Source organism: Syngnathoides biaculeatus, chromosome 16, assembly GCF_019802595.1.
Source record: "Syngnathoides biaculeatus isolate LvHL_M chromosome 16, ASM1980259v1, whole genome shotgun sequence".
NCBI lineage: Eukaryota > Metazoa > Chordata > Actinopteri > Syngnathiformes > Syngnathidae > Syngnathoides > Syngnathoides biaculeatus.
In genome coordinates, this window is record NC_084655.1 from 23,184,209 (window position 1) to 23,196,434 (window position 12,226).

At 44.4% G+C, this 12,226-nt stretch overlaps 1 protein-coding gene across 4 annotated transcripts in view; it reads right to left on the reverse strand.

Moving 5' to 3' along the window:
- Nucleotides 1-11,867, reverse strand: part of prkar1b (protein kinase, cAMP-dependent, regulatory, type I, beta) — a 53,732-nt gene extending 41,865 nt beyond the window's left edge. Inside the window, exons 1-4 of one of the 4 annotated variants that reach the window (XM_061845122.1) lie at nt 11,709-11,867; nt 10,467-10,660; nt 2,456-2,626; nt 444-535 (exon numbers count right to left, since the gene is read on the reverse strand). In XM_061845122.1, the coding sequence (XP_061701106.1) occupies nt 444-535; nt 2,456-2,626; nt 10,467-10,646 (443 nt within the window). In that variant the 5' untranslated portion in view covers nt 10,647-10,660; nt 11,709-11,867. The other 3 variants (XM_061845123.1, XM_061845126.1, XM_061845125.1) reach the window with 3 other exon arrangements.
- Nucleotides 11,868-12,226: the final 359 nt, after the last annotated feature.

Sequence of the window (12,226 nt, forward strand, 5' to 3'; positions counted from 1 at the left end):
TTTAAATCGATGCAATTTAAAAAGACGGAATCCCGCCTATACACGGAAAAATCACCTCTCCTTTATAGACAATTTCTATGGCTTATTTTATAATTTTCTCTTTGCTACGCGCTTGCCTAACACATCTGCTCTCGCTCTGGTTAAGAACAAACTCGTGGAGTAGCCTAAAAGCAGCAGTAAAGCTAATTAACAGTCTTTAATGAAGTTTCAATTAAGTTGTCCCTTCTCGCGTGGAAGCAAACAGTTCTTTGACGAGAATGTTGGCCAACGGGACTTACAATGAGTACAATTCTAGTACAAGACTGTAAGCCACATGGCACATCATCCTCGATTGAGTAACTATAAAGAAAAAAACAATAATCGGTGTAGGCCCCTTGATGACAGATGCTGGACGACGTAAGTTGAAGAAGTATGCTATAACGTATCACAAGGATGTACCGTACCTTCTCTCGTTGTCATCCAGGTGAGCGAACAGAACGTTCTTGGAGATTGCCTTGGCCAAGGCGGTCATGGTCTTGTAGTCCTTTGGGATCACCTGTGGAGGGCAAAGCGGTGATACTCAAATGTCGTATGATGTACTCTGCAGGTGGACACATGAAAGAAACCAATGCAAATACGAATAAGGCGTGACTTCAAAAGTGGACGTCGTGAGGTAATTATAGAGCAGAGCGCGGGCCAAACGTAGAGAGCAATATCCGGCAGGCGCGTGCGTGTATTTTCGGGAAAGTCCATCCGTCCGGGGACCGTCCTCGAAATGACGTGCGGCCCTCGAAAGTCCCAGCGGGGCCTGAAAGCATTCATAAAAAATGCATTTCCATGCACTGCGCGCGTTCACGTCGCCGCATCAAAGGCAGACAAATCTCCTTCCAAAAGAGGGGGGAAAAAAAACAAAACCCCAACATTCCAGATGAGAATTCAAGGCCCCTCGCTGCGGGGATGAGAAAGACGAGACGTAATAAGTGTTTTTGTTCCAACAAGATGATGGTGGTTGGAGTGATAGGGATGTGCTGCACAAGAAGTTCAAGCAACAGATGTCGCCACAAAAAGGCGACCACACGGCAATGCGTGCAACATGCACACAAAACCAAAGTGGAGGAAGTGGTCAGATGAAACATTTGAGGAGATGATTGTGATCTTGCCCGATCCAATGATTTGAGACTGAGTGACGCATGATTTATACACAAGAGGAAAAGGAATAGTCTACATTATTTTTTTTTTCCACGGTGTAAAAGAGATACCGGGTGTCTCAACATTATTCCGTCGAAATACAAAAAGAATGACGCCTTGAACAACTACTTTTCAAAAAAAAAAAATGAAACAGCAAAACATTTTTTTCCATTTTTTTTTTTGTGGATTTACTGGTTGCATAATGTCACCGCTGGCTAATATTACCCCAAAGCAAGAAAAATAGATACATAGTTGTTTAATTCCAAAGTTGTGTAATGAAGAGAATAGTGTAATATTGCGTGAAAGGGAAACTTCATGCGTGACATGCTTGGAATAAAATGCATTTTCATCAGAATCGCAAGCCATGATGGCAATGGCCTATCGGTACTCAGTATTCGCGACAATTCAAATGGAAATATTTGTACTCTGTCAGGAAAAAAAAGCAGTATCAGTTCCACGCTTAATACAATTTACAATGGCACCAAATGTCTGGAACCAATTACTAAAAATTACCAGTGATTACTTTTCCAGGCAAACGAAGTCAAATGCGCATCACCAAATAGTTTTATTTGAAGGGGGTTAGGAAGAGTGTCAGCCAGTTTGAGCTTTTATTGTATTCATTAGTTTTACATTAAGTGTTAAAGGGGCTCATGAGCGAGGCTTGACTTGATTGAACACTACGCTTGGCTGCGTTTCTTGCCAGACAAGGCAGAAAATAGCGCGATTGCATGTTTGCGAGTATACAATCAAGAAAAAAAAAAAAAAATCGTGATCGAGAAAGGGCGTACGAAACGTAGGAAGACGAGAACATTTGACGTGATTCTGCCACGGCCTTCCAAGTGATTGCGCGCTTGTGCGAATGCGTCTCTGATGTTGAGTGACACTACAGGAACTGAAGCTGACGACGGGGGCGTGCTGGTTGCCACGGCGCTGGCATGCTAGCGTGAAGTCAGACGCACAAACGCATGTGAGCAATTTTGACATCCGCGACGCTCTGGTGCAATCAGAGCAAGGCGATGGGTATAATAACTAATAATATGACAAGTAATATACTTTTAAAGTTACTGAGTTTACAACAAACAAGTCATTAAGTTCAGAAGAAATGGCGGATTAGAAACTGTTCATGCGAAAAAGTGCAGCAATTTCAGCAAAGATTTTTTTTTTCAATTTGACAAAAACCTGTGCCACAGCACCACTGCGACAGTTGAATAACGAGGGAGCAGGGAATTTGCTGCCCTGTATTCTCATGAAATACAGAACAAAAGTACTTCCTACGGGTCAGGCTCACCTTGCGCACGTAACTGACGGCATCCTCTTCGGTGTAGACTTCGGCGCTCACCCCTCCGCGGCGGCGACGGGCCTTGACGACCGGGTTGGGCGGCGGGGGAGAGACTTCGTCGTCGTGCGAGTCCGACTGGCTGTTAGACTTCTGCCGTGCCATGATCTGCTTGCATTCTTCCTGTGAACACACAAGAGGAGGCGACGTTAAGGCGACGGAGCGACGACCGAGAGACCGACGGCAAAAAGGAGACGACGGAACGTGCGTGGAAAACAAAAGCGGCGCACTTAGAGAATAAACTAGCATAGTGATGAAGGTCAAACAATCCAAAGTTGTGCGACAAAAGTCCTGAGCGTGCACCGCCGGGATATCTGGTTCCGGCTGCAAGACGAGACATCAGGCTTGCCCCTGGCTGAATGTTGCTTCAAGTACCCAAACAACGCGGGTGCTGAATTATTGATTGCAAACTTGATTAACACGTTAGCACGCGGGCGCGCTAATTTGTTAGCGCGCAGGAGGACGCGGCTGACGATCAGTTGCTCCTCTGCACTGCGTCCAAACGGTCTGTCTGTGATAAAATGTCAGTCATCTCCAAGCTTTCATCTTTTTTGTTGGATACAAATAACTACGTGTCTGCCCATCCATCAAATGTGAAGTCTTACCTATTTCTGAAAAGGCTTTTTCCCACCTTTGACATGATCAGCCAGGTTGGGCGAAAACCCAGGGTCACAACAAGATTCTGGCCACAAGACTCAGTTATCTATTATCATAGTTGCCATTGCCCGTCTGTGGGTTTTGTGTTCTTTTTGAAACAGCCCACAAGATCCCGCCAAAGCCTCGTCTAAATAGGAAAGTACAGTAATTGGTGTCAAGGAGGTATGTTGAGGTTATCTTTCTAGACTGAGAAAGCATGTAGGGATGGATGCAAGATCAGTCTGGGTTTTTTGCAGACTTCCAGTACGATTTGTCAAAATCAAAAATCAGCCGTAAGCGATTTATTTTTAACGGTATGACTGGAATTTGCTATTTTGCTTTCAATATTGCCTCGCCAGCAAATCAACTTTATTGTGAATGAATTCACCTCGCACGTGAACTTCCATCCGTCTGGCGTTTGTCCTAAACGAGCTCTCGGGAGAACTGGAGCTGATCTCAGCTGACTTTGGGCCGGTGGCCCCGTTTACAGTCAATCGACAGGCACATTTGGACAAACAAAAGGCATTTCCACGTGCTTACGGTTTAGAGTCTTCACTTTGGAGATCCGACCGTATTCACGTCATCACAACATAGTGAAGATCTGCGCGCCTCTCTGCGCTCTCAGCATTGTGCTTCAAGCGCGCCGGAAATCGATGCGGCAAGTAGCAGAACAATCAAATAACAGGACAAAACTGATGAAAGAAAGACAAACTACGTTTTAATACTTGCATCACACTCGGTTCTCTATTTTCTTCCCTTCCCTGCCTCGTTACATCTTGAGGTGACTGATAAATTACTCGTGACTGTGTAAAACAATGTGACAGACGAGCACAGAAGCCTACATACAGATTCTTGCTCAGTGCCTGGCGGCTGGAGGAGACAGAAAACCAAAACATCAAAACAGGCTGGCAGAAGACAGGTAAGATCAGTTATCAAACCCAGTAAGAGTGCCGTCTCCATTCAAAGGATTCAAACGTATCGCTGCGAGTGCTCGGAGGGGGACTTTACCATGGCATGAAGGGGCCCCCTGGCCAGGTCTGACGTGTCCCCCTCAGCCTGTCGAAAGGCACCGGGGGCGTCACGCGAGCATCGTCAACATCAGCGGGCGGCGGCGTCACGCGCAAAGTGTCGCCTCGTACTCGGCGGCGGCATGTTGCCGCGCTCGGGTTAAGTGAGCGGAGAATCCCAGAACGGCTTCAGAGACAGTGCGCCAGCGCGGTGGCCCCGATTCCCCGGTGGCACGGCGACTCAGGACTGCGGATGAAAACACCGATCACAGCAAAAAGCCTGCCCAGTCTCTCTCTCGCTCTCTTTCTCACGAGCAACACAATCAGGTGGCGCAATCAGCGGGCTCGTCTCGCTTCCCTTGCGTCACCATGGCAACAGGAGCTCTGCGAGCATCCTGCGTACTTGATGCCGAGTCGACGCAGAAAGTCAATCACACCCGCAAACGCGCCCACTCTGGCTGGGTTGCACAAAAGAACGGTCCCCGACCACAGGGTCACGGACATCGCGGTACAAATACATCAAAACGAGAGACAAAATCAGAAGTGCGATATAAGTTTATGGCTGCGAGCTTAACCATGCGCAAGACGAGCTGACAGGCTCACAAGTGAGGAAATGCAGGCTGAAAAGAAAAGTATTGAATACCTTGCTTCCATTTCCATAACCAAAGTCACAATATCTGTGACGACAGTCGGAGACCACCACAATAGTGTTCCAAGTGACATGAGATGATAAACCAAAAGCCAAGCGGACCGATTGCAACTTCAGGTCCACGGCGGACTTCTGTTGTGCCCCGGCGGGATGTCGCACCGAAGAGAAAGTGACGGAGCGGCAACGCGCCAGACGCTGTTCGCCGCAGATGGTAAAGCCCCCCCCCCCGCAGAAGCGAAGCTTGAGCGGGGGACTTTGTGTGCGCCACAACATGTCGATGTTATACTGCGCGGCATACAGTGACGCTGTCCTATATGCGTACAACAAATTACAACCAGCTCTGGCTAAAGACTCATTTTTCCCACAGTTGAGTGCGACAAGTTTTTTCCATTTGAAATGACATAACTCTGCTGAATATTTTTGCATTGCGAGGCTTTTTTTCCTCCGACTCCAAAAACCCCGTCTTCATCTTGGTGAACATTTAAGAGCAGCCTTTCATTAGCAGGGGTCCCTTGAAAACAAACAAATCCTTCAGTATTTCTGTTCCATTGCTACCAAATGTGAGCCATGTATACGAGGCAGACGAGAAATGAGAAATTGCCACGTCTGCTAATAGTTCCGACGTCGGCTGTTTGCACCTTCTCGCCGTCCTCGCTTGGATTTTCTTTAAGTACACCCGGCTTGCTCCCACATTCCCAAAACATGCAGGTTAGGTTGATGATGGGGTCAACATGGCTTGCCGTAAAACACTAAACTCCAATCCGCAGGCCAAACAGAAAGATAAGCCTCCAAATATGAAGACAATTTTGAACCCTCGTGCAGGGATTGACTGCATGCCTTTCAAGACCTGTTTAGCGAGTGTTTTTCTTTTCCTTTGAATCTTTGTCTTTTTTTTTTTTTTTTTTTTTAATATAGAAGCAGCCTCAACAAGGACTCAGTCTTAAAGCCCAAGTGTCATCCCGATAAAAATTCTAAAATAGATATTGTAATGAAAAATACACATCACATTATTCACTCCAATGTACATACGAAAAAATAAATATGAGCGGAGAGCGCGTCATCCATGCGCAAAGTTGCAGAAGTGTCATTTTACGACATCCAAGTGGTCGACATATTGGCTGCATCTTCTGTCCGTGATGTCACACTGGGACATTCGCCATTGAAAATACGCTGCGCCACCTACTATGGGAGACGAACACGCCCCTTCTGACACGGAGGCTCTTTTCGAAGGAGAGAACATCTCACAACCGAGTGAAGTGACCGGAGCAATATTACCCTATCGTTTCCAGCCATAATTAGATGATATGCGGATCACAGCCAAACCGCATGCGGCCAAACCACCTCCCCAGGGCGGTGATAAAAACGCCGCCTGCGAGCAAACCGCCTCCCCGTCTGGTCCACCTCCGTGTGGCGGTGATAAAAAGAACGCCGCAACCAAACCGCCTCCCTGTCCGATCGACTTCTTCAGCGGAGATGAGCCCCCGCGGCCCGGCACCGCAACGAGCCAACCCATGTCGACAAGGCTGGCGATGATCCACAAGGCCTGTGGAGGCCGACGCGCAACTATTGTATTTTTTTAGTAGCTGTATACACACCTACCTGTCATTTGGAACTCACGAAGCTCTCGTCCTTCGCACCTGTGCTATCTATTTTTCACGACGAACCGGGTCTTTTGGAAAAGTATGAAGAGCGAATCCATCCTCCTGAGTATTCGAGCGATATCCAGAAATACAACGAGCCGACATTTTGACTACCACCAAGGAACAACGAGCTACTTTCCAGCAAGTAAAACTAGTATTAACAGACGAGACTGCTTGAGTGCGTTACTGCCCTGTACGTCACTTCCTGCTTCTTGTCGAAAATTAATCCCTCGAGACGATTTTTCATGGCAGGAGTTACAAAAAGCCATATACGTCAAAATTATGTTTTGTGGTGAAAAAACGGCTCGGTCCATAGTGGCTGCCGTTTTTTCGTTAATAACGTCCTAAAAATCATGTATTTCATGACAGTGGACCTTTGAGAAAAGGAAGCAAGAATAGAAGATACAAAATATCCTCACCAGCGACTGACAACCCGGACTCAAGGTAGAAATTGTACCGATGCATCAATAGGTCACAAAACGCGCATCGGCAAAAACGAGTCCTCCATTATGCAGAGCGAGTGACGTGAAAGCAGACCAGAGATTCATCCGAACGAACAAAGTCCCCGACAATAGGCGGCACGCAATCACAAACGGCTGGCCCAAATGCGCCGTCTAACGTCGCACTTATTAAACCATCATCCGCTCTGATTTCGGCTCGTTTACGCATGAGCGGCCACATGAAAATGGGCCTCTACCGTTTGCCGCATTCCGCACCAATTTGCAAGGGGGCAAATCAAACGTTTTCACAATCCCAAAAGCACGTCGCTATAATCTTTCAAAACATCCACCAGAAAACGAAAGGTACATGGCGTCACCCCTCCCCCAAAATCTAAAACACAAACTAAGTTCATCTCACAAAAGAAGGAATAGAAAGAAGCTGTTACCTCGGCCAGGAGCTCTCACTGATGTACAGTTCACTCTCCGCTGAGAAGGCAACCCAAAACAACAAAAAAGAACACAGCTAATGAAGCATGGAGCGCAGTCTACTACTCATCACTCTGTTCCACCTCATTACAGCACCACAATGGACACAAAGTCCGCCGGACTTTTTTCTTTTTTTTTTTTTTTTGTGGGTCTGCGTGCATGCACGTGTTTTATGGCACCCCTGGCAATGAAATGATTTTGTCTCTTTGTGGGCCCAACACAAATGCACACGTTGTGGACGGACAGCGACGTGACCATCGCTTGATGAAATCTGCACCCCCGACAAACATTCATCGCAAACTACTGAAAAGGTAGAAAGCAAACAACAACCTCGAAGCAATGTCAAATCATTGCTGCAACACCATCCCCTCAACGTCAGAACTGGTTTTTACGTGTACACCGCTTGAGAATGGTCCGGGGTTATGGTTCTGCGGTGGACTCGAGTTTTCATCCAACTGTGGTCATGAGAAATATGGCATGAACTTAAAAAAAAAAAAAAAAAAAAGACCCCTAACTACCCACCGCGCAAAAAAAAAAAAAAAAAAAAAAAAATCAGCGTCCTTCCGGTTTTGGAAGGTTTTAAAGACATACCTGAAAAGTGTAAAAAAATGGCTCAAGACTGACTGCCTTCTACCTATGCGCCAAAAAAATTTTAGTCTGATGCCATTTTTTGCTGTTACATAGATGCTCCTCGGTTCGGAGGATTTTTAAGGACAAGCTGAACGATTTGAGGCGATAGGAGTGCCGGATATAAAACATTTATTGGCCAAGCGTACACCTGAAGAAATTGCCATGTTTTTTTTGTTTTTTTTAATATATACATATATAATATTGACTGGGCCTCACATCTGGCCAAAAACAGTGATCATATCCATTTTCTGGTACTCACATGTTACCCGCTTAGGATTTGGAAGGTTTTAGTGCCCATCAGAATGATTTGAGGTCATGGCGCAACATTTTTTTTAGCCTCCTGTAGACCTGAAAAAAGTGCTGAAAATTTCCCTTTTAATTATTATCACTTTTTAATTCTTTAGGTGATCTGTTTGGATGCATCGATCCCTGACAACCTGGCCCCACATCCTTTTCCTACAAGATTATATTTATTTGCTACTTCCGGATATTTTTGGGTTTTGTTTTTTTTTTTGTACTCCTGCTGTTTTTTTCCACAGGCTTGTTTTGTGTTTCACACAGAGCACAGATCAGGAGAGGGAGCACGTGATTGACATCTGATGGAAGACAAAACGCAGACCAGCGGTGACATTTATTTGTTTACCTCCGTGGAGGGGCCCGCTTTGGGCAGGTGAAAGACGAGCTCACAGAATGTGCTGATGACAAACTTAACAGAACACCTTGCTCATTGATACGCGCCGATAATACCGGTAACCAAACGCAGTCAGATGATAAATCGATAGCAGCTGCTGCTATCCAAGCGGAATTTTTTTTAAAAATAAAAATCGGAAAAGTCCTCCTCACCAGTCGTCGGCGATCCACTACGGCGGTTTACTAGCGGCGAATCCTCGTTCGCGTCATCTTTCTTTACAATGATGTCATTGTGTCGATTCAAAAAAAGTAGTACTTTCAAAAGTATTCACTATCAGTATCATCGTGAGTACCTCATAGTGAATACTCATTCTCGTGTCAGTCAGGGGAAAAAATGCGGTCGAACATAACCTCGTTTGCGCCAAACATTCCTTTTCCAATAGTGTCTCATCAATAAATTTCAAATTGAGGTTTAACTTTTTGCCCATGAGTCCAAGTTAATTTTCCAGAGTTCTACAGGTTATAGCTCACGAGTCACAACAATTAAAAGGTTTGGAATTTCATTTTTCTTGACTCATTTTTACATTTGAAATGGGCTATGTAGACAATGTCAACGCACTTTATAGGCGCAAAGTATTGAATGCATTTTTTGTGCTTTGCTTATTTGCAAAAGGTGAAAATAAATGATGTCCAAGTCTTAAGTGTGCCAATCTAAACACTGTCATCTTGATGCCTCTCACTCAGCAACACTGCACAAAAGGCAGCATGGACTCTACAGCATTTGAAATGTTCTTTGCGTACAACTCATTTTGATTTGTGTATTTATGTATTTCTTTTAATCAACGAAATATGACTGCGTACGTATCACTTTGAGGGCAAAGTCATCTGACAGTCAGCCACAACCCCAGAAGCCTTTTTTAACACATGTGAAGCGTAACAGTGGTCCCTGTTGTGCGATCACAATCGTCTCATGACGCGCTCATGGGCAAAAGAATGACCCGAGCGCACATAAATTAGATCTAAAGAAGTCACAAAACAAGTGCGTGAACATTAAAAGTGTCTCGTGTGATGTGTGAGTTTTTGGGAATGACCGTCATGGTGTCGTTCCCCTTTATACAATGAAAAAAAATTAAAACCTCACGATAACGATAAGAACACCACTCTTTGTTTTTTATCCCTTAATAACTGATTATGCTACTTGGAAAATGATATTTTCATTCCTAGAGGCAAATTGTCACACTTCAGACACTAAAACTATATTACTTAATTATAATTATCATAAAAAACGTATTTTAGATCTTTTATTTTGTTTCTACTACAGTTGGACATTCGAGATGTATTCTTTCAAATATGACCTCATTTTTTTTTTATTAATATTATTCCCATTATATTTTTCTAATCTTAATTGTATTCCCAGTCATCAGACATCAGCAACATTGACTCCCGACAGAGATTAAAATCAGATCATTATGTTATTTCCTGACTTGATATTTTCTTTTTAACCAACTGAGCCAAGTGCTTTTTGGTGCTTTCTACATAATTTTTTTTTTTTAAATCATTATTTCGTTTTTACCTGAGGATTTTTTAAAAATTCTATTAGCAATTTAATTCTAAGTAAAAAAAAAATACAAAAATGATTTGTTTCTAAATGAAATCATCCCAAAAGAGCCACTGAAATTCTCTTCTAGCATCAAATAAGCAAAGCGCAGCGCTGCAGTGGGATGCGTGAATAACAGACGTTTTTAGCGAGTACGGTAAGAATCCGCGCTGCATTTCCAGTCAAAATGCACGACCTGACACAGAGCGTCACATTCCAAGACACGGCTTTTCAGTTTGGTCACCAACCTTCTCCAGCTTTTCAAAATGCTCCCGCAGGAACTTCATAGGACGCTCGGGCTTAGCGATGCACAGGTTGACAATGCACTCTTTGAGGATCTGCTGGATGTTGTGCTTCTGCACAAAAATTTCACAGCCCTTCAAACTCTCGTCTTCGTCCAGAGTGGAGGAGGAGGAGGAGGTGGCCATCTTATCTTTTATTTCTGTGGTAGAAAACAGGGTGGACCGTAAGAGGAAGGGAGGGGGGAAAAAATAAAGCAGAATCCAAATGGGAGAGGGGGCTGCGGGGGGGACAGAACTGTGCGGGTGGAAGGGTAAATAGAGCTTGCTACTCGTTTTGGGGAGCCCGTGTTTGACTTGAAGCCTTTTCTCTTGGTTTCCATGAAGCAAAGTTCGTTTCCCATCTTTTCGTTGACTAGAGTAACCCCAACGATGCAAAACTACAGTTGAACCCCGGCCCAACTTCAGGATGTCGGACGGCGCACGTCCTCATCTCTGAGAAGTGCATATTGTCAACAATGAATGTAAACTTGGTACTTTTCATTGTTACCGTGCCCACAATAAGTTTTGAAAATCTTTGTGGTACTTTATTTTAATGCAAGGCAATTTTTCTTGGTGATAATGAATGTAAACATCCTTACAACATCGGAATTATATGTATTTTTAGTTGGCTAACTAGCACTTTTTTTTGCTCTTCTGATCAGATACTGTGTGGGAGCTTGTATTTCTGCACATTACGTGTATTATTTGTATTATTTATGAACGTGTTCGTTGTTGTGTAGCCTGATTTAGGGTTTAGAACGAGATGGAAATGAGCTTTGTGCTGAATCTGGTGCTAGCATCTTCTCATTTCATCTCTACTGAATAACGTTTGGGCACGCACATATCATCCTACTTTAACAACAACAACAACAAAATGCATGGAAGGGTGCATCACGTCAAGCAGATTTTGTGAATGCTAAAGCTACAACATTCCAACAAAGGACGAAATTCGGTTTGAAGACAATGTTGCATAATAAAAGAGCATTCGTTGTTGCATGGCCGCAAATGGGAAGAACACACGAAAACGCAACAGCTGTGGGATTGCACATATTACAACGCGCCCGTTGACCTAAGCGACGACAACCAAAACACAACAACGGGGAAGACGAACGACTGCGGGCTAACCAATCAGGAAGGCCTGCGTCGATTTATGCCTACAAAAAAAAAAAAAAGACACACACACACACACGCGCGCGTACATTGCCCTACCGTTGATTGCAAAAAGGGAAGGATGCTCGATTGTAAAAGTGTTGCTGGTGGAGGTGGGCTGAGCGTTCCCCGATGCTGGTCCTGGTGCTAGCTCGGATGCTGCGGCTGGCTGCTGCTGCTGCTGCTGCTGCTGCTGCTGCTGCTGCTGCTGCTGCTGCTGCTGCTGCTGCTGCTGCTGCTGCTGCTGCTGCTGCTGCTGCTGTGCTCTGCGTCAAAGGCGATGGCGTCATCACTGCGGCTCATCCGCAAAGGCGCTCTGAAAAACATTGTAAAAAATTTATAAACAATGTGCTAAAAAAATGCTAAGAAAGTGTCAAAATATAAATGTTTGCACAGAAACAGATAAAAACTACAAATTTGCTGTATTGTACTTTAAATTTAAACAAAATTGAACTCCGGTGTTTTTTTTTAAATACATAGAATAAGACCAAATATGCTGATGGAAAATGTAATTACCGCTGATATAAATTGCTCATCAAGAGAGAAAGGCTGACAATTTGGACGATATTTGGACAATA